The 25825-nt window shown below is 47.3% G+C and overlaps 1 protein-coding gene across 8 annotated transcripts in view; it reads left to right on the top strand.

Annotated features, from left to right (window-relative positions):
• EIF4G3 (eukaryotic translation initiation factor 4 gamma 3) overlaps positions 1-25434 on the top strand; it is a 73037-nt gene extending 47603 nt beyond the window's left edge. For all 8 annotated transcript variants that reach the window (XM_042831593.1, XM_042831592.1, XM_042831591.1 and 5 more), the window contains 19 exons: positions 1778-1948; positions 2925-3122; positions 3814-3960; positions 4243-4479; positions 6233-6337; positions 7251-7383; positions 8446-8540; positions 9436-9529; positions 11322-11439; positions 12503-12726; positions 14062-14177; positions 15632-15804; positions 17734-17859; positions 18765-18846; positions 20629-20727; positions 21638-21784; positions 22706-22787; positions 24554-24700; positions 25221-25434. In XM_042831593.1, the coding sequence (XP_042687527.1) occupies positions 1778-1948; positions 2925-3122; positions 3814-3960; positions 4243-4479; positions 6233-6337; positions 7251-7383; positions 8446-8540; positions 9436-9529; positions 11322-11439; positions 12503-12726; positions 14062-14177; positions 15632-15804; positions 17734-17859; positions 18765-18846; positions 20629-20727; positions 21638-21784; positions 22706-22787; positions 24554-24700; positions 25221-25402 (2676 nt within the window). In that variant the 3' untranslated portion in view covers positions 25403-25434. The remainder of the gene's footprint in view (positions 1-1777; positions 1949-2924; positions 3123-3813; positions 3961-4242; positions 4480-6232; positions 6338-7250; positions 7384-8445; positions 8541-9435; positions 9530-11321; positions 11440-12502; positions 12727-14061; positions 14178-15631; positions 15805-17733; positions 17860-18764; positions 18847-20628; positions 20728-21637; positions 21785-22705; positions 22788-24553; positions 24701-25220) is intronic.
• Positions 25435-25825: the final 391 nt, after the last annotated feature.

Genomic DNA, 25825 nt, shown 5'->3' with positions numbered 1-25825 from the left:
GTTCTGCAAGGTGCACCGTCAGTTTGAAAGATGTGATCAGTGCCTGCAGGGCAGCTGCGTGCTCAGGAGCTGCACCCTGTGGCTCAGTGGTCCCTCGGGCCAGGGGCACCTCAGTGGGAGAGACATGGGACAGTCACCACTTGTCTCTCTTTTGGGGCAGAGATTGGTCCAAGCCTTCGTGCTCCCAGGGCATGCGGCCAGCCGGAGCCTTCTGTGGCCACAGAGGTGTGTAATGAGGTCTGGTGCGTCCAGCTGGCGGCGGCTGCTCGTCTGTTGCTTTTCTTGTCTGGTTTTTGGATGGGAAGGGAGCTTCCTTGCTCCGTGGCCGCCCTTCGTGGGCGTTTGTTTGGGCAGCGCCCGTGGCTGCAGGTGGCACCAAGCGGTGCAGGCACAGAGCTGTGCCTCTGCTGAGGGTGGGTGGGCATGGCAGGGGCTACAGGAACGACCCGAGGCTGCTTTCTGCCTGACTCCAAAGGGAGCCGTGCTGCGTCGTTGTACTGCTGTTGTCTTGGGAGCTTGGTTTCTTGTATGGCTTTGTTCCAATCATGGTGTGCACCCAGGAAGCATAGAGCCCCATGTCTTTGTGGTGCAGAGACCTGGGCACATGCAGCCGTCTTCCATCCACGCCTACAGAGCGTGTCCCAGCACCAGGCCGTCGCCTTCCGACAGCTCCCCATGTGCTCACATCCACCTCGCCGAGCTGCGCGGGTCAAATCACAGATAGAAGTTAGCAGAGGGTGGGTTTCTTATTTTCAGTTGTGCAAAAGTGAGTCCGGGGCCATTCTATGGCATGTGAGGCAACCTCTGAGGTCACTTCCCATGTGCATTCAGTGCAGCTGTTAGAATAACGGAGGTGGTTGGGCCTCTGCGGCACTGGCTCTGTGGCTTTGCTGAACAAAGACATGCTTTAATGGTTTGCATGGAGCTTCCTGCTGGCCACTGAAGAGATTAATTACTTCTGTTGTAAAGAACGGGTTTTGATAATGGAATTTTACTGCGCTAATTTTTACATCGAGTTAAGAGGTTTCTAATAAATGAGTTTGGAAACGCAAGCACCGCAGGGAAAAAAATAACCTCAGTGCCACGTGTGATGTGTTCAGTCCTTACCAGTTCCCAGGCGATGGGTGGGCAGTTTGTGGGCACAGCTGGTGGAACCTCCCCAGTGCTGGCGGCTCTCACACCAATGCGGGGATGGGCGGCGCGTGTCTCTTTCTCCTGTGAGCTGCAGAGCTCAATCCATAGCTGCTAGGATTCGTGTTTCCGCAGTGCAGGAGCAGCACCAATGCTCTGTTCATTGCGTTTCATGTAATTCCTGTCCCAAAATGGCTCTGTTGTCTGAAACAAGCTCCACTAAGACTTAGTGTTTTGGCAGAGCTGTTGATTAATCACTGCCTAATTGCTTGGGATGACATGTTTGAAACGCTCTGGTAAGGATGCACCTGATCCTTCAGTAGCTGTTTGCAGTGATACTTCACTGACAAGGTTCCTGCTTTCCACGGGGCCGGGCTCAGTCCCACAGCGCCTGTGTAGCATCTGGGTGCAGCTGAGGTGCAGAGAGTCAGTCCCATCTGTTTTGGGAAGGGCTGCTGAGAGATGTGCTGGGTGCACACTTGTTCCCTGCGAGCAGCTGCAGCGCTGCGTGGTGCGGTGGGAGCCCTGAGCATCCCAGGCCGTGCTGGTGACTGACCTGCTGCCTTCAGCATGCTGCTCTGCACCCTGGAGTGCTCTCAAGGCACGTGTTTAAAAGGGGATACAACAAGGAATGTTTTTGTCCTAGTTGTTGAATGTTGGACCGAGGAGATCTCAGCCGGGCCAGAGGAGGGAGCCCAGGAAGATTATCACGGTGTGTGTGAAGGAGGATGTTCACCTGAAGAAGGCAGAGAACGCCTGGAAGCCGAGCCTGAAGAGGGAGAACCAAACTGAGGACCCTGAAAATGTCAAAACCCAGGTGAGAACGTAGGCAGCACTGCTCCGAGCATGGCTGTCTGTAACCAAGGAAAGAGGTAGTTTGCCTTGGCTGTTGTTTAAGGGCAGTGAATTCCACTCTGAATTGCAGCTTTCCTCTGCCTTAATCTTTTTTTTCATGTTTTTATTCTTAGAGTTTAAATGGCAAACCTGTACATGGAGAGCTTAAATTGTGAATACCAGACAACCTACTACCTCTCATCCAGGGTTGTTTTTCTAATGCTGTCACGTGTTTCTGACTCCATTCTAAAGCAAACAGGCTCAGACTTCCAGCACAGAACTTGCTTTTCATCCCCTTTTAGACTGCATTTCTGTACCAAGCATCAGCCACACTGAGCTTCCTCTGTGGTAATCCCCCAGCTCATGCTGCCCAGCTCAGCCACACTTTCTCTGAAGCTTTCTCTGTGTCCCTCTCTCCCTCCTTCCCTCCATGGGGCAGCCACTGTAGGTGAGGTATTTGCCTGGCGGTAAAGCTTCTAATTCCTAGGATAAGTGGAGATAATCGTGGAGGACACTGGGATTCTGTCCTCGGGGTTAACAGGAGCTTTGTTGACCTAATTACTGTCAGGACAGTTTTTTCCTTAGTGTCTCAAATACAGAAAAAGTTGATTGCTTCTGGATGAGGGCGGAGGTAACCGCTCCCTGTTACTTGATGTTTTGTAGCTGAATTGATAACGAAGTTGAGTGACAGCAGGGTTTGTGCCTCAGTTGTGCTTGAAAATAAAGTGCTTAGATGTTCCCAGAACCCCTGCACTGCAGCCAGGAGCTGTGACAGCCGATAGCTGGCTTAGGGCTGGAGCTGAAACGCACAGCGAGGAGTGTTGGGGCGTACCTCAACATTCTAAAATCCTGCAGCACCTCTTCTCTGTTCTCCTCAAAAACGCATCCTGGCTCATTCCTGAAAGCCACCGTGTGCCTGTTTGGTTGGTGCTGCTCCTCAAGGCTTGTCTGTTGTATAGGAGCTGTTCCGCAAGGTACGAAGCATCTTGAACAAGCTGACTCCCCAGATGTTCAATCAGCTTATGAAGCAAGTCACAGACCTGACGGTAGATACTGAAGAGAGGCTAAAAGGAGTCATCGACCTGGTCTTTGAGAAAGCTATTGATGAGCCGAGCTTCTCCGTGGCGTATGCAAACATGTGCAGGTGCCTCGTGACGGTAAGAGCTGCCCAAGGCCAGTGGGAATCATTCCTTGGGGAGAGCGCTCTGCGCCTTTTCCCCACGCACTGCTGGGCAGTAGTAGAAGCATGGCAAGAGCAGATTGAATGTTAATTTCTGAACTTAAAGAATTTACATTGCGGGTTTCTTCCTCTTTGTTCATTGGCCATGCTTTGCTTGGAGTGACACACTGCTTGGAGTGGAGGACACCAAGCATTTTGCTGTGCCTGGCTGTGAGATGCTATGAATCACGTTTAGAAAGTCTGTTTTCTCCCTCTCATTTGGAGAGGTGCAGAGCCAAGCTAGCTTTCAGATGCTGACTGTGGGACAAACCAGCTCGTCCTCCCCCCGTGATGATTTCCATGGCGTGTCGTGAAGGAGCGTGGCCCCAAGGTCTGCGGTGTGCAATAGCAGTGCTTTTAAGCAGTAAGACTTTTTGAAGGATTTAGTGAATGGAAATGTAATCTGTCTCCAGGCAGAGGTGGAGTCAGCCAAATTTTGAGTGTGACTTTCCACATGGAATCTGAAACTGCTGGAAATCATGGCGTGGTGCTTAATGGTCACAGCCGTGCAAAGTTGCTCTGCCGAATATGAAGTCCATAATAAAATGTGATGGGTGGCTGGTGGCAGATCTCATTTGTGTGTGGACTTTACCTGTATTTCTGCTGATTTTTGCTTCCTCTTCCTGCAGCTGAAAGTACCCATGGCAGACAAACCTGGGAGCACAGTGAATTTCCGCAAGTTGCTGTTAAATCGCTGCCAGAAGGAATTTGAAAAGGACAAGGCTGACGATGATGTCTTTGAAAAGAAACAGAAAGAGCTTGAAGCTGCTACCACTGTACGTGGAGTATTTCCCCACAGACACTCAAGAGAGCCCTCAGAAAAGGATCTCTTTGGAAGGCTGCGGCCAATTTGGGGGAAATATCAGAGTAGTTTCACTGTTGCTGTAGCTGAATGTAATAAATATTTGCCTCGATGAGTGTTTAGAGCAGCTGCTTTTTGGCTGTTAGGAGAAAAAGAGTAAACAGGAGCAACAGCAACTGTGATTGTAAAACTGGCTCTTTTGAAGAGTTCTGTGGTCTTTGAACATGCTTTTTAGAGCTGTTTTTGTGTTTTACAGCCAGAGGAGAAGACCCGGCTCCACGACGAGCTGGAAGAGGCCAAGGACAAAGCGCGGCGGAGATCCATTGGGAATATAAAATTCATCGGCGAGCTTTTCAAACTGAAAATGCTGACGGAAGCGATCATGCATGACTGTGTGGTAAAGCTGCTAAAAAACCACGATGAGGAGTCCCTCGAGTGCCTTTGCCGCTTGCTGACTACCATTGGCAAGGACTTGGACTTTGAGAAAGCAAAGGTAGGGCAGGGCCAGGAGCAAGAGATGAGGCTGTATGGGCAGGGGTGGAAAAATGGGTGTGGGGTGTTTTTGTTCGAGGGTCTTTTTTTCCTCTGGGCTTTTTTTGTACAGCACGAGGAGATCATCTGCTCCTCTGTGCACGTTTCATCACCGCCTGGCCTTGCTGCTGCCTCCTGCCCCTGGCTCATAGATTCTGTGCTGTTTGCAAAGCTCATTTCCAGTTGCAACTTGTTCCCAAGCATTTCATCCAAGTTCACATTCTTAAAGTGCTCAGTGTGTGCTGTGGGTTCCTAAAACATTATGTTGTTTCTGAAACATGAAACTGGTCTCATTTCCATGGAGGGTTTATAGAAATCTACCATTAAATGTATTGTTTTGGGTTGCATTTAAAAAAAACCCTTGCGAGCTGCCCAAACCCCCAGACCTGAAACTTGGCGGGTGCGTTCATTCTGTGTCCTCATCTCCAGCTGTGCTGAAATGAAGCGGCTGTTTTGCAACTATACTGCTCCAGTGTCCTCCTGCTGACTCTCCAGCAAATGTATGTGTAACTGGGAGCGTCGTGCACTCCGTGAGCTCTTATTGGCACAGGCATCTGCTTCTCCTTTGCTAAAGTTTGGGATGAAAAAGCACTGAAGGCTTTTGCCAGAAATCAGTCAGACTCAGCCCTGGAAATGAACAGAGCTAATTGCTTTCAGCTGCTCTGCAGAGGGAGGAGTGCTCTTACAGTGCTGGATTGCAGGGATCGCAGCGAGTCAGTCCTGATCCTCACAGGGACTCCTTGGAGAAGCAGTTTCCCAAACTGCTGTGTGGGGCATGGCCTGAAGTTGTGTAGTTTGCTGCTCATTCCCCAGACTGAATACCCTGCATCATGAAATAGTGTGTGCGCTGTTGATGCAGCTTTGAAAGGGCCAAAAAGAGAGATTTAAAACTCCACGTGCTTTGGGAAAAAAACAGGGTCTGACTTCTGAGCAGAAGCTGAGGTCATGCTGGATGAATCCTGGACGCTCTTTCAGCCTTTGTTAGCATGGAAATGGCGTCACGGCGGCCTCGGTGTGTAGCCCCTGTGTCCTGTCCTTGTGGTTGTTCTTCCTACAGGATTGAGTGAGAATCCCTCATTTCATGGAGGAGATGCTGTGTTATGTGTTGCTGTTGAAGCTGAAGTGGCAGTGAGTTGTTACTAAAATTTCTGGGAAAAGTCCACTTCAAATATTTTTCCCATCATTCATGCCTTTGGAAACCTTTGCTCATATGGCTGAAACTTTCCAGAGCAAGGCTGGAACCACATTCTAGTTTATGTAGGTGTGAGGAAAAGGACTTAGCAGGTTCTTAACGAGGGGAAGGAGAAACATTTTATAAAACTGCCAGGCCAAATCTAGACCTAGTGAAGGTTTTGCAGTGACACCACTTTGTTTTAGTGAAGATTTGGCTTCTTTGCTTCATGACTTTCTGAAGGAAAAGCCATAAGATGGAATGTATGGTATGATGTTGGATTTGGAGCTACAGTTTCGCCTGTGAAACAGCTTCATGTTGTGCATCTGCTCCCTCTTTTGCCTTCTGACCCAGACTGGGACAGGCTGGGGAGGTGAAGCAGCAGAACAGTGCAGGAGTTTTGTGCCCAAGCGCACCCCAAGAAGGCCAGGTCCCAGCTGTGCTGCTGGCACAGAGGTGCTGCAATCCAGAACCCACTGCCTCCCCACAGAGGGAGTGTTTTTATTTTCTTCCAGAATACACTGATGATGTTTCTCTTGTGTAGCCTCGCATGGACCAGTATTTTAATCAGATGGAGAAGATTGTGAAAGAGAGGAAAACGTCTTCAAGGATTCGGTTCATGCTGCAGGATGTGATAGACCTAAGGCTGGTAGGTACCAACCCAGCAAGTAACAGAGCATGTTCCCTTCCTGGCACTGCCCTCACAGGAGGTCAGGCAGTGCAGTGTTGACAGGGTGAGATCTGGACCCTTTGTCATTCAGAAGTTTGGCAATGAGGATTGTCTTCTTTTTTTGTCTCACTAAAGGGCAGGGCTGGCAGACAGCTGTGCTGCTTTACTAATGCTGGCTGTTCTGGTTCAGCTAACTAAGCTGCAGAAATGGCAAACTGGAGACCACTTGGTGAGGTGCGGTGTGAGCAGGGGATCTGCCCCCTTGCATTCAAGTGAGAGTTTTGAACAGAGCCCAAGTGTTAGACTGGGGCTCTCAGCGAAGAGGGCTTCTCAGCATAGGGTTCCTACAGCAGGTTGCTCAGGAAGGCATCCAGGTGAGTCTTGAATATCTTCAGAGAAGGAGATTCCACCACCTCTATGGGCAGCCTGTTCCAGGACTGTGTCACTTCTGTATTTTCAGATGTTCATATTTTTTCCTCAGCCTTGGAGGAGGGGCTCCAATGAATGCTGCCAATAGTAAGAGCAGAACCACAGCACCCTTCCTCTAGCCCATCTCTTTCTCTTCACATAGAAAGACTGGAAAACTGGAAATGTTCAAGGTGCTAGGGGTTAAAATGTATGGAATTCAGTCGTGCCTCCTCACAGTCAAGTCTTCACTGCAGCCTTCAACCCTAAAGATACGTTACAGCCAATGTGCTGAAGCGTGCAGTTCTACCTTGGTGCTGGGATAGCTGTGTTAGCAGCATGACCCAACTGCAATCCCTTGCAGCGCAGCCTCACTGACACAGCACAAGGTTTAGGGAGCTTTAGGCCTCCTTCAGTGTGCTCAAAGTAACCCATTTATGATGCTCCGCTCCAAGAAATGTCACGAACACCTTTGTTTCTCTCTCAGTGCAACTGGGTTTCACGGAGAGCAGACCAAGGCCCGAAGACCATTGAGCAGATTCATAAAGAAGCCAAGATAGAAGAGCAGGAAGAACAGAGGAAGGTCCAACAACTCATGACCAAAGAGAAGAGGAGACCAGGTAAAATAAAAGTCAGGTTTCTCTCCAGTCATTTCAGATCCAGTGACCATGGTCAGAATCCTGTAGGAGTCTTTTTTTGCCAAAATGCAAAGAGCAAAGGGATTTGGGGCTGTATCATGGCTGGGGCTGGAAGAGGAGCAGGTGCACCATGGATTGGCCATGTTTTGCTCAACTCCCTTGGTGAAAGATAAACATTGCAGGCTAGTAGTGCTTGGGTTTCATGTTCATGCAAGCCATACCTGAAATCTGTGCTAACAGCTTCCTATCCAGGAGCCAGATTTGCCGTCCATTTTTGTTTTCAGCAGCATTTAATTTCAAGAGAACAGCATCGGATTTCAAGAGTAACCGTGTTGTCTTTCGCAGTTAAAGTTGTGAGGTGTTAACTCTGCGTGAGAAAGTGTTCTAGCATCACCTTCAATTGCTACCAGCCCTCAGAGTTGACACTACCTGAAGATGAATGTAAAGTAACTGATGCTTTTAGAGGCACAGGACCAGAGCAGGCAAACCTGCTTGGTTTCTGAGGCATTGTGGTACCTCTGTGAAAACAGAGCATGAAGAAAATGCACACAGACTTTGTTTCCATTAGCCTGAAATTGTTGTCTGTAGAAGGTAGGGAACTGTTTGAATGGTTCTGCACTTTGACTGTCTCTGGCACTGCTGAAATCTGTGCAATGAGTGCAGGCTTTGGTTAGCCACGGCATGTCTTCTCTCCTTTGTTGAGCTTGTTAACACACAGTATGTGCAGCTGTACTGAAGCAGAATGAGAGCAAACTGAGAAACTGTTCTGTAAACAGGAACCTGCCTTGAAAAATACTGTTTTGTTGTGGTTTTTTTTAAATGTTAAGACTGTTTTTTAACAGTAGCGAGGCAGATTTAGATGTCATGTTAATCCAGAGGGACGTTCTGAAGGAGGTGATTTCTGCACAGAACTGCGGTCAGGCTCAGCAGAAACGTGCCATCTTCTTTATCTCCTCCTCCTGAACTGGGAGATGATCACCCACCGTCCCCTGGGGCACCATGGGGCCAGAGACGAGCTGAAGGCGGTGTGTTTGTTGTCTGCAGGTGTCCAGCGGGTTGATGAAGGCGGATGGAACACTGTGCAGGGGACAAAGAACAGCAGAGTGCTGGACCCTACCAAGTTCCTTAAAATCACCAAGGTGGGTGACAGCATGGGGCTCATTCAGAGCAACAAGGTGCCAAGTCTTACCTGGTTGCATCTGTCTGTCTCACCAAGCAGAATTCTGACATAAGTGGGCATTTCCCAGATGTTCCTGTGCTCTGTGCCTGAGTTTTGCTCTCAGTGTCCAGATATTCAGAGAACAGCAAAGCAGAACCTGACAGACTGCAGTCGTTCTGCAGATGAAGCTCAGTTTGTTTCTTGTGGAAGTCATAAAACAACCTTCAGAACTTAATTCACGAGAGAGATTCAGCCCGCTTTTGTCTGGGCTTACAGCTCACCTGGGAAAAGTCCTTCTGCTCTGTTTAATGCAAGTGCAGTACAAATAGACCAAGGTCCACAGCTGCTGCATTGTTGGAAGGTACAAAGAGATCTTCAGGATCACAACCTCTCATCAGTAAATTCACCTACTGAGCACTGTAAAATCAATGTTCTCTTCTTGTCAAACTCTGCTGTTCCCTCCAAATTCTACAGCCCCTTGCCCTTTGAATCCTATTACTGTGCAGATTCACCCTAGGGCCATTGCTGGTACATGGAGTGGACTGTAGAGCAGTTTTACTTGTCGTAACAAACCAAATGTCTTCCCAGAACTGATATATGGTACTTTTTCCTCCTTGAGGAATTAAGTAATTTTTAATGAAATAAAGCTTGTGGTCATGATGAATGTCTTTCACTGACACTTTGGATGAGGCTGCTTGTAGTGACCTTTGTTGGTTGCGTCCTCTGTTCTTGGCTAGAGATGAGTCTTCCAAAATTTAAGTGCGCTTTAGTATTCACAAGGTGGACACTTTCACCACAACGTAAATACTCCGTTTATAAATAAAGAAGCAAATTGTTCCCCTGTAACCATATGTCCTGATGTGTTTTTTTTACAGCCCACAATAGATGAGAAGATTCAGCTTGTGCCTAAAGCCCAGTTGGGCAGCTGGGGAAAGGGCAGCAGTGGTGGAGCAAAGGCAAGCGAGATGGGTAAGCAGGGACACATCCTCACCCTCTGTGTTACTATCAGCTGTCAGAGAACACCTTCAGATTCACAGAATGGTTGGGTTGAAGGGGAACTTAAAGATCATCTAGTTCCAAGCCCTGCCACGGACTGCCTGCCCCCCACCAGCTCAGGCTGCCCAGGGCCCCATCCCACTTGGCCTTGTGCACCTCCAGGGATGGGGCATGCGTACTGCTATGGGCAGCAGTGCCAGGGCCTCACCGCCCTCTGAGTGGAGAATTTCCCCCTGACATCTGACCTAAATCCCCCCTCTTTTATTTGCAAACTTTCTCCCTTGTCCTGTCGTCATTCTTGCCAGGAGCAGATTTGGTGGGAGCAGACAAATGCACTCCCTGCACTGTGGTGTATTGCAGTGCACATGACCGTGAACCCCCTCAGGAGGACCGTCCATGGTTTGAAGTGGGATTCAGATGTCATAGAATCTTAGTATCATAGAATCACCAAGATTGGAAAAGACCTCCAAGATCATACAGTCCAACCACGCACCTCCCACCAATATTTTACCACTAAACCGTCCCTCACTATGACATCTAAACATTTTTTGAGAATTTCTTAAACGCTTCCAGGGATGGTGCTTCAGCTGCCTCCCAGCAGCCCATCCCAGCACCTCTCCACTCCTTCACAGAGGATTTTTTCCTGACGTCCAACTTGAACATCGCCTGGTGTAATTCGAGGCCATTGCCTCTCATCCTGTCACTAACTAGGTGAGAGCAGACGCCAACCCCACCTCACCACAAGCTCCTTTCTGGAGTTGTAGAGAGTGATGAGATTCCCCTGAGCCTCCTCTTCTCCAGACTCACCCATCCCAGCTCCCGCTCCCCACAGGGCTGTGCACCGCATCCCTCACCGCTCCATTCCCTCAGCTGCAGTACTGGCTGTGACCGGCTGCCAGCTGGATGTGACTCCATTCACCACCACTCCCTGTGCCCTCAGACAGTTCTTTACCAGCAAGGAGTGCACCTGTCCCAGCCGTGGGCTGCAGCTTCCCCAGCACAGTGCTGTGGGAGGCAGTCGGGAGCTTTGCTGAACTCTAGGTAGACTTCATCAGCAGCCTTTCTCTCATCTACCAGGTGGGTCACTGCACCGCAGGAGGTTGCTCAGGCAGGACCTGCCTCTCACAAACCCACATTGTGCAGCTCAGTCCCCCAGCTGTCCCACACGTGCTGTGTGACCTCCCTCAAGATGACTATTGAGCTCTGAAGAGGAAAACTGCAGGAGGTGCTGCAGTCGGGTCTGATGCTGAATGATACAAGGGAGGTGTTCACAGGGGCTCTGAGCTGACACAGCTCAGGGCGTCGTGCTGATCCTGTCACAACAGGAGTTTTTTACAGCCTCTCCTCTCGTGCAGCTGCAGAGCTGGGGAGAAACTGGTGACATAGTGGGTTAGCACCTGTGCCCCTCTGAGTGCACAGTGCTGCTTGTGGCAGACAGCACAACCTCCTTGCTTCTCACCCTGAGAGAGGAGTCTCTCCTATGGCTTTATTTATTTGTTTCTTTAGGGTGGGAGTGTTGATTTGGGGTGTTTTCTAAACAATCAGATGGAGAAGGCTCCACCAGCACTATGAGCAGTAAGCAGCTGTGTCCCTCTGCTTTGCCTCCAAAGGCAAAGGACGAGTGGAGCAGGAGCAGCCTTTTCCCACTGATTCCCTCCCCATTGCTCTGTAAACAGCAACTGCTTAAATGCCTGTGTGATGTGAGGTGTTGGCAGCTACTGACCTTGCCGTTCCTCTTCTCTGTGTTGTCTTTGTGGTCTCCCAGACTCCCTACGACCAAGTGCCACTAGTTTGAACAGATTTTCTGCACTTCAGCCTCCAGTCTCATCTGTATCTGCCTCATCTGCATCCTCAGAACTAGATTCTCGCAGGGCCTTAACGAGGTAAGGTTTGCCCTGCCAGTGAGTTTTCCCTTCTGCTCTCTGTATGCTTGCTCTTTCACTTGCTGCTCTAGTTTCTGGAAGAATGAAAACAATGAGAATTTCATGGAGCTTCCAGGAACAGCGGGGTCATTTTTCCCCATGTGTACTTTGAGCTGACTTAAAATGCATCTTTCATAGTACTATATGAGAGGCAAGTGGTATTCAATTTTAAAGACATTATGAATGTTTCAGCTTCCATTTTGCAGTCACCCTTTCTAAAGGACACTGTGTGAGCGCTTCGCAACGCATTCAGGGATGTTCAGATAAAAACAGGAGTTGAACGCAGTGCTCGTGTGTTCAGCCAGGTCACTGGATTTGTTGATCCAACAAACGTGCTTAAAGCCCTGCCCAAATGTGGCAAGGCTCTTAGAGCTCTCTGGCTGTCCCTGGCCCCTTCCCATGTGACCAGGCCTCTGCCTCATGCATCCACGAGGCCATGCAGTTCTCACACACCTGATCACACCAGGACTGCAGCCACTCCAGCCTGTAGCATGGAATATGAATTAATCCTTAGTAATTTGCTTCCTTGGGACACACTTTGTAAATGTGTGGTTCATTTGGAGTCATTAGTTCTTCCTTGCAGTACACACCAGCTAGCATGCTGTTAGATTGATTCCTTGCTCGCATTCCCTCCTCCGTCACATGCAGCTCTCATCACCTGGAGGCTGTTCCATTTTGGCTCTGTTTGAGGTTCTTTTTCAATAAATGGGTAGAAATGCACCACTGCCTTACAGTGAAACAGTGCCTTTACATCACAGACTTCACCAGTGCACATTTAAAATGGGTGCTGTAATGACTTCAGTCATTACATTCACGCTTTTCTGCGTGTTCTCTGGCTCTGCCTGCCCGCTCCATGTGCTGGTTGTGTTTGTGTGTCTCTGAGACTTGTGATTATAATCAGTGGAGCTACAGCTGTGAGAAGTTGAGACAGCAGTCCTTCTGGGCTGAGGATCTGTCATTACCAGGACTGCGAGCTGGGGTTACTCTTACTGTGCTTTCAAGTGCATGTGGTTTTGTTCTGCAGTCGCGGGAGCACAGGCAGGGAGAAGAACGATAAACCTCTCCCACCTTCCCTGTCCCGCCCCAACACCTTCCTCCGGGGCAGCAGCAGTAAGGAGCTGCTGCTCGACAATCAGGCACAGGAGGAGCAGAGGAGAGAGATGCTGGAGACGGTGAAGCAGCTGACAGGCGGCATGGAGATGGACAGGAACAGCGCAGAGGCAGAGAGGAGCAAAGCCAAGGAGTCTGGTAAGCAGCTCTTCCGTACTCAGGGGACCTTGCAGGATGCATGGAAAGGCTCACCGGAGAATTCATAGGTAGAAGCGACAGGGGTCTGTGCTGTGGTGTGAATATTTGGCCCACAAAGACGTGCTGTCGAGCTGTGATAGCTGAGAACCTCCCAGAGGTTTGTAACACAACTGATATCTACAGGTTTTAGTGTCGTCTTCTGCCACCAGCTCCTCTTTGTGTTTCCTCGGAGCGGAAGGCTGCAGGGAGCAACAAAGCGCGAGCACGTAGTGTTGTCCTTCCTGCTGGTGCCCTGTTGCTGTTGCCACCTGTTCCTGGGAGACAGGTCCCCAAAATCAGCATCAAGGAGCATCTCAGTGTATCTTGTCTCCTGTGATTAGGCGCATTGGCAAAGCTCGAGCAGAATCAGCGTATGGCGCGTTGTGTGCTTGGAGGGACCTCTTTTTTTTGCCTTTGCGTTGGTTGGTTGTTCATCCCCAGCCGGTTACAGAATTGGCACAACCGGAGGATGTAGCCAAGCACAGGTCCAGCCCACAGGCATTCCCTTGGGTGTGGGCTTCTCTCCAGGCCGGAGCAGAGGAGGGAACTGGTTGTTCCCAAGGCAGAATCCCCAGGTGGAGCTTTTAGCTCTGCTCATTGCCAGCCCTGGTTCCACGCAGGGCCCAGTGCAGTGTGGTGTTAGCACCACTGGGTCGACCTGTCGCTGTGTCAGAGCTGCAGCTCCCACTTTTGGATCTTGATTTGCTAGCGAGGATGTATTGAGGACATTTAAGATAGCATTCCCTGTGGACATAGCTTTTGCAATAAGTTATGCAAAAGTAAGTACTGGGTTTTGCTTCTTGCATGCAAAGCATCCAGAAACTGCTATTGCAGTAGCAATTGTGAGGAGTACATCTTTGCCCCCACAGCACGCACACACACCCCGCTCTGGAAGGTCTGACGGTTTGTGGGTGTTACTCACAGTATGTTTTGAAGGTACAGCATACCCTCAGAACTGCTGTAACAGCTCAAAGTTTAATTATTTAATGCAGGTAGAGAGTGCTTTGAGGTGCTGCGTCCCACATCACTACATAGTTTCCTTGCAGAAAGGTAGAGGGGAGAATGTAACCAAGGAGGAGGTGACGCGTGCCTGATGGGGAGCCAGGAAGCTCGCCCTGCACAGCCCTCACATTCCTGCTTGCAAACCATCTTTGTTTCGGTCATCACAGTGAAGATTGCTGTGATTGTGGCTGGCCAGCCAGCAGAGTTGGCTCTGTGACTTCTGTTTTCAAACTGTCATCTTTGGAAACGGTTCTGATTTTCCTTTCCCAAATGCTGTTTCTCTGCTTTCACCAGCCAAGCCAGAAGCTCCCCCAGCCCCAGTTCAAGAGAAGCCTTCGTTATCAGAAGAGGAAATTGAGAGAAAATGCAAATCTATCGTTGATGAGTTCTTGCATATTAATGATTTTAAGGTGAGCAACGTGAGATCCTTGCTTAGCAGAAAGGTCTCCTGCTGTGGGGCCTCAGGATGCTTCTCCGTGGAACCAGTGGTACCCAGTTCTCCCAGAGGTCACAGGAGCAGTGGGACCTTGTGAGGTTTGGGTGGCAGCAGCTCCATGGGTGTTTTCTGCCATACTAGAAGCAGGGAAGGTGGGCCGGTGTGTGTGTTGTAAGCAGCAAGATGTATGTGTATCTGTCACAAATCACTGAGCAGATGCATTATACGGCAGTTTTGGAAGCAGAAGAGCTGGTGGGAAAATGAACTGAGGTTTTCATTTAGTTATCAAAGCATTTGCTGCTCTGATCTGGAGGCAGATAAAGCAATACTAAATATTGAACGAACCACTCCAGAGTATTTTTAATAAACATTGGAGATTACTGAGCAGCTGTCATCACTTCCTGGTTAAAGGTTGCAATTTTGTTTCTCGTGTAAATGGATTTTGAGCCTGTCCAGGGAGTTTGTAGGAATGGGGAACATTTGCTGCAGAGCTGATTGGTTTGATCTTTTGCTGAAATAAAATTTAAAAACATGCAAAGTTTGAAATGACAGTGCAAGGGATATTCCTAGCTTGGCAGCCTTAAAACAGAACTGCTGTTTGCATTTCGTAGTGTTTCTAATTAAAATCAGAAAGGGTAGTATCTTTATGATGGTTTGTTTGGGGTTCACACTGTTCAGAAGTACATCAGACTGAGGTAGCTTGTTTGCAGTTACTTGATAACTTTGGATTCTCAGCACCCTTCAAATGTGGTGACAAAGTTTCTGACAAATGCAGCTTTGTCTCACATTAATAGGCCAGCTCTTGTGCTAATGGAACATTTGGCTAAGCAATAGAGCTATGGCAGTCTATATTTAAGAGTGTTTTATTTGCATAGGTTGCAAAATACACATACTAGAAAGTAAAAGCTTTATACAGAGGAAATTTCCCTCTTAACGTTACCCATGTTTTCTGCTTTTTTGTACAGTGTGTTGCTGTAACGTAGGCATTTCTGTTCAGCCAGCCCAGTTAGTAGTGAAACTAACCTGATGTCCTGTTTTGGACTTGGCTTGATATGTTGTGGAACGGTAGGGATTTTGGTGACATGCAGAACGACCTCTGTCCCTAAGCATAGCTGCCAAGCAGTGCCCTGGAGCATGAGTGTGTATTAAAAATTCTGCTGCTCGCACGGTGTAATTTTGATCCTTTTTTGATTCCTGACTGCCATTTCAGTGGTGATTTGTGAAGAGTTCCACAGCCCGGTTTGGCTTCGCTGTGTGTTTATGTCTAAAGCAGAACTGAAAGGCAGCGATGTCCTGAGACCCCGTGCCACGTGTTGCACAGCACACCCTGCTCTGGCAGCACGGGCCTCCTGCGCCGCTTGTTGTTTCGTGTTGGCATCTTTTGATGTTTGCAGTTGAGGCAGATGACCCTGCGTGTCGTTAAAACAGGAGGCGATGCAGTGCGTGGAGGAGCTGAGCGCCCAGAGCCTGCTGCCTGTGTTTGTGCGAGTGGGAGTGGAGTCAACGCTGGAGAGGAGTCAGATCACCAGGGATCACATGGGCCAGTTATTACATCAGTTGGTGCAGTCAGGAAAGCTGAGCAAGCAGGATTTCTTCAAGGGGTTTGTATTCTGCACATAGAAACCAATGCCTTTCCTGCGTGTTCAGTGCAGCTGAGCACTGTTTGTGTTGGAGAGAATGATTTCTCACTTTGCGTTGGCATCCTACCCTCACCACACGTCCTTTTGGGAGCAGCATTTCCACCTGCATGTGCTTACAAGTAATACAGATATTTTAGCGCATTTTTAGTCATTTCAGATGCTTTTAATGAATGTAAATATTTTTGTATTTAAGTATTTATTTCTAATACATAGGTGTACGTTTAAATGCGCATGTTCAGATTTCTGCTTGTCACTGTTTGCCTTTTGGCGAGCCATCGAATGTGCACAAAAGGGGAGGAGGAAGATAAAAACTTGATGTGACGTTGGTGCCTGCCCAGATATGGTATCAGACAGAACAGACTTTCCTCAGATAACTCTGCTTCAGGCCACCAGCTCCTTTTATCTCCCAGATGATAACTGCCTCTGGAGCTGGTGTTCCCAGCCTGGATTTGAATGTTATCTAGTCGCGAAAGGATCGGTGTTCCCGGAGCTTCCCGGGTGCCAGCTTGTCCTTGGTAAGATTTAGAGCAGGATGGTTGAAATGGAAAACCGTGACAAGCAGCTGGAGAACAGGTAGATGAAATAACGCTCTCAGATGCTACATTCCTATGTATTTAGCCCTGTCTTGCTGCTTTGCTTTGAATCACATCACATCATGGTGCTGACAGCAGAAGCAGTGTTCCCCCTGCAATCATGTCTGGCAGTGAATTTTGTCATGATGAAATCGAGTGGCTCAGAGGAGAAGTTGAGGCAGCGTCAGTTCAAACCACATGGAGCAGCAATAAGAAAATACGTGCACAGGGAGCCCGCGTCCATGTCCACACATCACTGATGGCTGAGATGTCTGCAGTGATGCATCCCTGCAATGCACTGTGATAAGAGCCGTTCCTGCACTTCCTCAGGCGCAGAGAAGCAGTTGTGATGCCAAGTAACCTGGGATCGTGTTGAAATAGTGGGGTTGTGGTTTGGAAACAGCACTGACAGAGCACAGCAGCTCCTGAGGATGATGAAAAGGCAGCTGCCCTTTGTGGTTTCCAGTGGGCACCTGAGAAGAACACTGAAAACCACTACACTGATTGCTGCACAAGTTACTGTGTAATTAGGGGTTGTGGGGTGAGTAGTGGTCATAGCATAGGTCTGGAGAGATACCACAGGAAACCAGCTGCTGGCCCAAGTGCTTGAACAAACCAGAGCTGAATAGTGGCAGAGGACATGAGGAACAGAGCAAAGGAGACAGCCTCTGCTTAGAAGTTGAACTCCAGAATCTTACAGCTTTTAAGAGAGAAGTGAACCATGATCAAAATAGGCAGGAGAAGCAGAAAAATGATCATCTTGATCCTGGTAGGAGTATCAGGCTTGGAAGCCACCCACCGAGCTTTTATCGGGAAAGAGAGTTTTGAGCTATGCTGGAAATTGTATCCAGAGCTGGGGAACAGTTTTGTAATAGCCTGCTACGTTTTCTGTTCTGGATGTCCATTCTTCAGCAGGTCTGAGCAAATAGCTTGTGATGGAAGAAGCCAGCCCCTTATCCTTCTGTAAATGTCTGGGTTTTTTAAGAAGGCTCAATTTATTTGAACTTGTAAAAAGTACTTCTGTTTGTGAAATTTTGCATGTTATTGGGATATAAAAACTGCTGTCCATGGAGCTTTTCTGGATGCAGCATCCCTAGCTGCTGGTTTTACACAAGGCAATGCTCTTTCCACATTACTGCCTGAAGAAATCGGCCCCTGACAGATTCAAAGCATTTGCAAGCATAAGATGTCAGATGTGTTCCTTGTGATGTTTGTGGTTTGCTTTTAACAGAGGGTTTTTTAAATGCAGGTTTACTTTGCAGGAAAAATCTCGGTTTGAGTTGTATTTAATGCCCGACGTTTTTCTTTTCTTTTAAAGGTTTTCAGATACCTTGGAGATGGCAGATGACATGGCCATAGATATACCCCATATATGGCTGTACCTAGCTGAGCTGCTGACCCCCATGTTAAAAGAAGGAGGAATCTCTATGAGAGAACTTATACAGTAAGCAGTACTGCTCTTTTTCAGTGACAGCTGAGCTTCAGCTGTCTGCCTGCTGTGCCACAGCACGGTTCTTACTGGCAGATAGAAGACTGACCACGTTAGAGGTGCACCTTCGCCTATTGGTTGCTGCATATCCTTTGGGACTGAGGATTTGCACCAAAAGCTGGGGTGGGGAGCTTGCTGCTCTTCAGTCGTGGTTCAGGGGTGAAAGTTTTATCTGTAAATGGATTTCGGTCTTGTTTACTCTGGCTGACCTAGCAGCTACCCCGTGCTGAACAGTCAGTGCCATTCAGAAGCGCGCTGATGCTCTGAGAATTAGATTTGGAGAGAGCGAGGTGCCACGCCGGTGTCTTTGTGTCTCACAGTGCAGTGACAGCTGCCGTGGGCAGTGCCTGAAACACCGGCACAAACCTGGCTGGCAGGGCTGGAAACTGCTCCCAGGACCAGAGTTCCTATGCTTTGTACACTTCATTATGTATTTGGAGATTAATTAGAAGTCAGTTGAATGGTTCCCTTCTTAAGTAAGTAGTATTGAGACAATCATGACTGTTTTTTCCTCAAAAGCTCTTATCCTGTAGGGTCCTGCTACCCAAATGCAGCACCTCATAAAAGTTGAATGGATACAATCTCGAGCAGAAATGAAGAAAGTATTTGTAATTAGCCCTGTTGTGGCAAGCACGCTTGCATCAACAAAGTCTGTTTTATCAGCTGTGCTAGCTAGATGAGATCCTGTATCCCTGGCATAGGCTACAGCTGTTGTCCTGCTTCCATTTGATCATGTCCCTTGCCTTGCATTGCAGACTTGGAGCAATGTTAGATGAGCATTTAACTGTCTTCAGGGAAAAAAAAAAAAAAAAAAAAGATTATAAGTATAAACAAATATACCTGTTTTTCTCTTATTCTAGAGAATTTAGCAAACCTTTACTTCCTGTGGGAAGAGCCGGGGTCTTGCTTGCTGAAATCTTGCACCTTCTATGCAAACAAATGGTAAGTGTCCAGGAGCACCGTTCCTATGAGCTGGAGGCAGCAAGTATGTCAGTGCATGAAACCACTGCTCACATTTCCCACTTGGAGATACTTAGGGATGGGCAGCCACTCCAGATAACCTAGGAAAACTTGCTTCTTCATCCCCAGTTTCAAACCAAGCCTTGTGAGGTTCCAAAAAGTTGAGTTAACTTTTCTTTTCTCATCACTTTTCCCTTTTGCAGGTACCTTTGCACCTGGCTTCTTCCAGAAGCTAGAGTGCTGAAATACTGCAAGAGGGACATTCCCAAGGTATTTCTGGGCTGACCAGAAGCAGCAAGTGCCGGAAATCTTGCGAGAGAGCTGTTCTTGCAGACTGCAGAGGTTCTGAGAGTTCGGATAAGCTCCAGATGCCTCTCAGACTTCTGGGTGCTTATCCAAACTAAACCTGCCAACTCTTAAGACTCACCATCACTAGGGGTAGTGACACCTTTTCACCCTGTGACTTCTACAGCTCTCTTACACATTTCACAGTTGTGTGTCCAAACAGTTTGGTGGCTTCCCTATAACTGTCTCCATTTTTGTCTTTTTTTTTTTAATCCAGCTAAATATGCACTTTGAATAGTGTCTATTTGAAACTCTGTAAAATCCTTCACTTGCCTTTTTGGTTGTTTTTAAGCATGCATTTAAACAGGGGTGATTGTTCCTAGAGCATTTCAGGCTAGCAGTGCAAACAGTGACGTTTTATTGATGTCTTTTTGTCTTATGCTTATTTGGACAGTGATGGGGTTTTTTGTTTAGTTTGTTTCTGAATTTTGTTTTTTCTCCTCCATTCTGTGAGAGCTGCTCTGCTCTGGGGGCTGAAGGACAAGCTTGGGTTTCTATTTCTGTCACAGCTTTATAATTCTCTTGTCCAGGCCAGTGTGTGGATGTGGTTATTTCAAGTCAGGCGTTTCCATGCAGTAGCAGTCTTGTTGAATAGTCAGATCCTGATGAGTGGTAGCAGGAACTGCACACAATTAGCATTTAATAGTCTGTATTGTAAATTTAAGATTGTAATCTGCTTCGTAAATGGAAAATCAAGCTGCTTTTATGCACTTGGGCTGTGCAGTAATGTCCCGCGTGCAGGTGCTATGGGGTCAGTGATTTTGGAAAGCCTTGCAGTGAAAAGAGCTGATTGTGTTCCTGTCAGGATGATGCCCATGCCATGCTGGGCAGGCTACCAAAGGGTCAGCACAGCAGATGCTGCACGGTGTGTGCTACAAAAGAGATTTTCCTCAACACTGGCAACAAATTCTCAAAATGGAACAGTTGGGTGCTATGTACAAACGGGAGCTTTGACCCGTGAGCAGAAAACAGCCATGTAAATACTAATGTTCTAGAAGTAGCTAATTTGCCAGGGCAGGGAGGCAGTGTGTTACAGAGGAAGTTGCTGACAGAAGAATCATGCTTCTGTCTGCCAGCTCCGTCGTGGTCATGGGAAGCTGTGCCTTACTCAGGCATGTCCTTTCTCATAGGTAACCTCTGGCTGAAGCTGTTGCAAACCCCACGTGTCACGTTGTGCCTTGTTTATTACCCATCACCATGGCATCTGACCTCTTTACAAGTTACCTATACGTATGGCAGGGTTGTGTATATGATTTCTCTTGCACGGGACTTCCAGACATTTTCACATTATTGCTAGGCATCTTGTTTGTAGCTGAATGGTTCTTTATTTCCCCTGACACAGCTGCACCACTCCAGCTTGTGTAAGCTCTCATGGTTGTCTCTCAAGTCTTTCAAAAGGGCAAACTGTTTGTATTTTAGAGCCATAAGAAAGTGGGAGCCTTATGGAGGGAGACTGGCCTCAGCTGGAAGGACTACTTACCTGAAGGGGAGGATGTACATACCTTTCTCATGGAACAAGTGAGTGAACAGCAAGCCACTGCCTAATGGCTTTGTCGTGCTGATTTGTGTATTGCATTTGTTAATCCCCTTCCAATCCTGTTCTTAGGTGTAGTTGCTGTGGGATGAAGTGTCTCCAGCTCTGAAATGAGGTTATATGATTTCAGTGCCTCTTTCTGAAATGCCAGCAGGTCTGGCTTCTCTGTGATCCCAGGCAAGCATGTCCCACCAGCTGGCTTAGCCAGCAGATGTATTTCTCCTGAAGAGGGGAATGAACTCAGAATGAGTTTTGAAGCAAGCAGGATAAACTGTGCAGAAGGCTCAGAACAAATGGTAGCATGTATTCACTGGTCCCACCTTGCATCATGATCCCAGAGAGTTTCACAACAAAGAGGAACCAAGGCTGACAGAGGGCACCTTGCAGCTGGTGGTTGTGCTCCTATTGAAGTACCTGGAGGTCTTCCTCGGGAGCCCCAGGTGACCCACTGCCCTGCTTTCACACTTAAGAAGTGCTGTGCTGCAGGAAATGAAATGGATCACCAAAGCCTGGCGATGGATGGGGGCACTGCAGATCCTCTGTCATGTTTTGCAAGAATGGAGGCATTGGCTGCAGCTTTTTTGGGCAAATGCTGGCTCTGATAATTGCATTCCAGCTCCCTGTGGTTTTAGTTGAGCAGCACAGACTTTCTGTTGTGCAGGGCTGGAGTAGTTCTGGGATGCCTGGTTGTTTTTGCTGGCTAATGAAATTCCCACTTTTGTAAAATGCTCTATAGGGTTTGGAACAGAAGAAGGTGTATAAATCATGGCAGTGTTAACTTTGCCATTGAAAGATGCAGAAAACACTGAAGTGTAGCCTGCTGCCTCAACTTGGCATAACTTGATGTAGAAAAGTTTATTTAACTCATCCTCATCATCACTTCTGATGTTGCAGAAGTTGGAGTTCACGGAGTCTGACTGTTCCAGTTCCCCAGAAGCACTTTCAGAGAAAGAACTCTCCGCAGAAGAGCTGAACAAGCAGCTAGAAAAACTCATTGTTGAGGACAAGGCGAATGATGAACAAATCTTTGACTGGGTAGAGGTACAAAGACTGTTTTCACCCTCCGGGCACACAGTTCATTAACTGCTTTTGTAAATATTTTCTCATCTAAAGGAGTATCTCTACAGTCTCTCAGGTCCTCTTACATTTATACAGTGCTAGGCCTGAGGTATCTGGAAGGAAAACTGCCAGGAGACAGCTTGTAAGATCAAGTGGCTGGCACAGAGCCCCTTCCTTGTTGCTCTGTTTGTTCCACCAAGGTGGGAAACTGTCAGAGGCATTTACAGCTCTCACCTGTGTCCTTCTGACTATCTCAGGCACTGCCCCGTATACTCTGGCTGCGTTATCTAAGGCCTATTTTGAATCTTATGCCTGAAACGATACTCAGCTCAATTCAGTTAGCTCTCTGCTTACAGCTAAGCCTTGGTCAGCTTCATTCCAGTTATTTCTGTTGCTGGAGGACTGGTATTGCTGGTGAGAAGTGGTATTTTCTGCGGCTGTTAGAGAGCAGAACGAAAGAAGCATGAAATCTAAGGACACCCACAAGCTCTCTTTGTAGTGTTGGACAAGTTATACAGCCATTCTGTGAGCTTCTTCTGCAGAGCAAACAAGTCTCCTCCATGGAGCATTCTGTAAAATTTGTTTCAAAAGCACACAGCAGATGTATAAGGCTACTGTAAACAACAAGAGCTATTGGTTTTGTTTTTTTTAAGACATATGATGAGTTGTGAGAAGAATTGGTGCATTGATCACAGGAGAGCTCTTGTTGCATGTTGGTGTACCTGAGCTGTTTGCAATTGAATGGGAAAGTTGAGTTTTTGCACATGATTCTTTGCACTGGATTCTTACTGCAGCAGCTTTTGTTAAACTTCAGCTTCCTGCCAAATTCAGCAGTGGAATTTGGAAACAATTCCTCTTAAGCACTGGCATGTTTTTAACTGGTCCATTTACTCTTGATTTCAGGCTAATCTAGATGAAAGCCAGATGAGTTCACCTACATTCCTTAGAGCTTTAATGACAGCAGTTTGTAAAGCAGCTATTATAGGTGAGTAACTTGCAATGTAAACACCACACCAACTGGCCTTGCAGGAGTTAGTACATACTAATTTTTCAAGTTTACATCACTTTTTTCTCCCCTCTGAAACTGCTTTTTATCGTGGAAAATTTTTGAACCCTATTGAGTTCTGGTGTTCAAGGGCAGGACGTCCATTCCTCTGCAGTGGCTAGGTGCTTCCCTGCTCACGGTGTGCTCAGGCCCTGACACGGCCTGGCGACTGTGCGTGAGCAGACATTGCAGGTGACTCTGAGTAATGCCAGGTTGTTCATTGATTTTTCTAGGGAAGGTGGAAATGCTCTAGACATTACTAAGGTAATTAGCATTTCCACTCCTTTGTCAGCAAGCTTGCATGGGCACTCAACCATTGCAGATCACAGGATCACAGAAACACCAAGGTTGGAAAAGACCTACAGGATCATCCAGTCCAACCATCCACCCATCACCAGTAGTTCTCACTAAACCACGTCCCTCAACACAACATGCAAACGTTCCTTGAACACCTCCAGGGTCGGTGACTCCACCAGCTCCCTGTGCAGCCCATTCCAGTGCCTGACCACTCTTTCAGAAAATTAGTACTTCGTAACCTGCAGCCTAAATCTCCCCTGGTGCAGCTTGAAGCCATTCCCTCTCGTCCTATCACTGTTACATGAGCAAAGAGGCCAACCCCCAGCTCACCATAACCTCCCTTCAGGTAGTTACAGAGAGCGGTGAGGTCTCCCTGAGATTGCCATGTGTGAGTTGGAAACGTGGGTTTCAGAGCAGAAGCCGGCTTGTATCACTGTCTTGTTAATAGTTTTGTGTCCAAAGCGTGTTGTGTTTTCAGAAACCCATTTGTGTGGGTTTGAAGGTACAGCAGTTGCAGTGTATGGTTTGAAATGGAGGAGGCGGATTCCTAAGTCAGGCACATGAGCCTCAGCCTCGCAGGGGTGCTCTGCAGACTGGTCAGTTCACGTTGTTTTCTTTAATTTTACTCTTGGTGTCTGGTAAGGCAAAAAACTGTGCCTGTAAAGCACCCGCTTCTGCTCCTAGCTGTAAGAATCAAGGCTCAGCAGAGAGAATGGGCTGCGCTTCACCTCCTGGCTGCAAGGCTGAGTAGAAAGGCACAGCCCAGTGCCTTTCTTCTACGAGAGAAGAACCTTTCTGATGCCACCTAGTGTTAGCGGGGAAATGATGCAAGATTTTATGACGGGTGTTGGAGAGTTAGGATTCTTTGCTGGGAGTGTATCAGAAATGTCTTCTGTTCTGCTTTTTGGCCTTGCTTCTAATAGAGGATTTTTTCTTTTGTTTCCAAAAAATCACTGAATTGTGTTGTCTGATCTACTTATAAAGCTGCTAATGTATCTGTGTTGCTGACGGACTTCTAACGTGTATTTTTGCGTGTTCCTGATGATTCTGTTTATGCTTTAGTATTTTTAGGGGAAAAAAAACACGGACTAAAAACCTTCTATAGAGCTGAAATGTTGGCACTAGCCATTGTACATTGTTTGAACATCCAGCTGGGTGAGTTGTGCTGCACAGTTCAGACGAAGCAAGCTGGTTAGGATCACTACAGATAGCAGCTGCCTTTGGGGAACTGTAAAAATCAAGACTTCCAGAAAAAGCCAGTGATCAGAAATACTTCTTATTTTTTCTTATCTTTTTGTCTGTCTTCATGCTAACCAGTACCAGTCATTTCTGTTCGAATAAAGATGATAAAAGATTTACTCCTGCTGCCGTCTACCACAGCTGACCCTATTTTCTTCTCTTCCCTTCAGCCGACTCTTCTAGCTTCCGTGTGGACACTGCTGTTATCAAGCAGAGAGTGCCGATCTTACTCAAGTACCTGGACTCAGACACAGAGAAGGAACTACAAGCACTTTATGCACTACAAGCATCAATAGTAAAACTTGATCAGCCTCCCAGTAAGTGTTGTCTGTGTACTGGGGATTTAAACCCTTGACAGCCTAACAAAGAGTTGCTTCTGCTGCAGTCTGGCAGTAGAGTCTGGAAAGAAGTGCTTTTCCTGACAACAGAAACAAAATTTTACCTCTGTACGTGGCAGATGAGATAACACAGTGTACAGTCTTTCTGCTTGTCCAGATTCCAGCTTCTAGAGAAGTGCAGCTCCCCAAATGCTTGGCCAGAGGTGGGTTCTTCTCTTGCTTGCTCCTGTAATCAGCTGTACGGAATTAAAAACAAATCTCTGTGATGCAAAGATGACAGAAGAACAGTAGAAGGTTAACCCTTATCTGGAGGGAGCTGCCTTCACTTCAGCTGTGTCTGAGCAGGCAGGAAGCAGTAACCCAGGGGCAGGTCTTCCTTTTGCTTGTGTCTCCTGCTGTAAAGGTCCCATTAATCCCCTTATCCGTAACCGCGGCTTTGTCTGCTGGCTGCGGCGCGCAGCACTAACAGATGTTCTCTGCCCTGGTTCCATTATTGCAGATTTGTTACGGATGTTTTTCGATTGCCTGTATGATGAGGAGGTGATTTCAGAGGATGCCTTCTACAAGTGGGAAAGCAGCAAGGACCCAGCAGAGCAGAACGGGAAAGGAGTAGCGCTGAAATCTGTCACAGCATTCTTCACATGGCTACGGGAGGCTGAAGAGGAGTCAGAGGATAATTAAAACTTAAAATACAGGAAAAAAAACAAAAACAAAAACACACACAAAAAAACAATTTAAGTATTTTTTTAAAGAGTTTCACGTCTTCGCCAATCACAGTGCAGCAAGGCCAATTCTCGCGCAGACCCCCTGCCCCCACACACGCACGAGTGGGAGAGGTAACATAGATAAACACAAAGGTGATCATGGAGGAAAAAGGTACTTGAAAAAAACAGTAAACTTCAAACCTGGCAGGAGCACTAAACCAAAATCCATGTATTATTTATAGAAAATATTTTCTGTTTTAATCTTTTTTTTCTTTTCTTTTTAAACGAGGACTCAAATACACAAAGCAAAACAAACCTGTTTAGCAAAAAAAAAAAAAAGTTTAAAACTTTTAATTTATTATTTTAAGGACTGCAAATGCCAGTGTAATTTTTAAATTTG

This window comes from Centrocercus urophasianus, unplaced genomic scaffold (assembly GCF_019232065.1).
Source record: "Centrocercus urophasianus isolate 14NV4802_14NV808 unplaced genomic scaffold, USGS_Curo_1.0 seq_36, whole genome shotgun sequence".
NCBI classification, from domain to species: domain Eukaryota; kingdom Metazoa; phylum Chordata; class Aves; order Galliformes; family Phasianidae; genus Centrocercus; species Centrocercus urophasianus.
The sequence above is the reverse complement of the archived record's forward strand: the minus strand, read 5'-3'. Positions and strand labels throughout refer to the sequence as shown.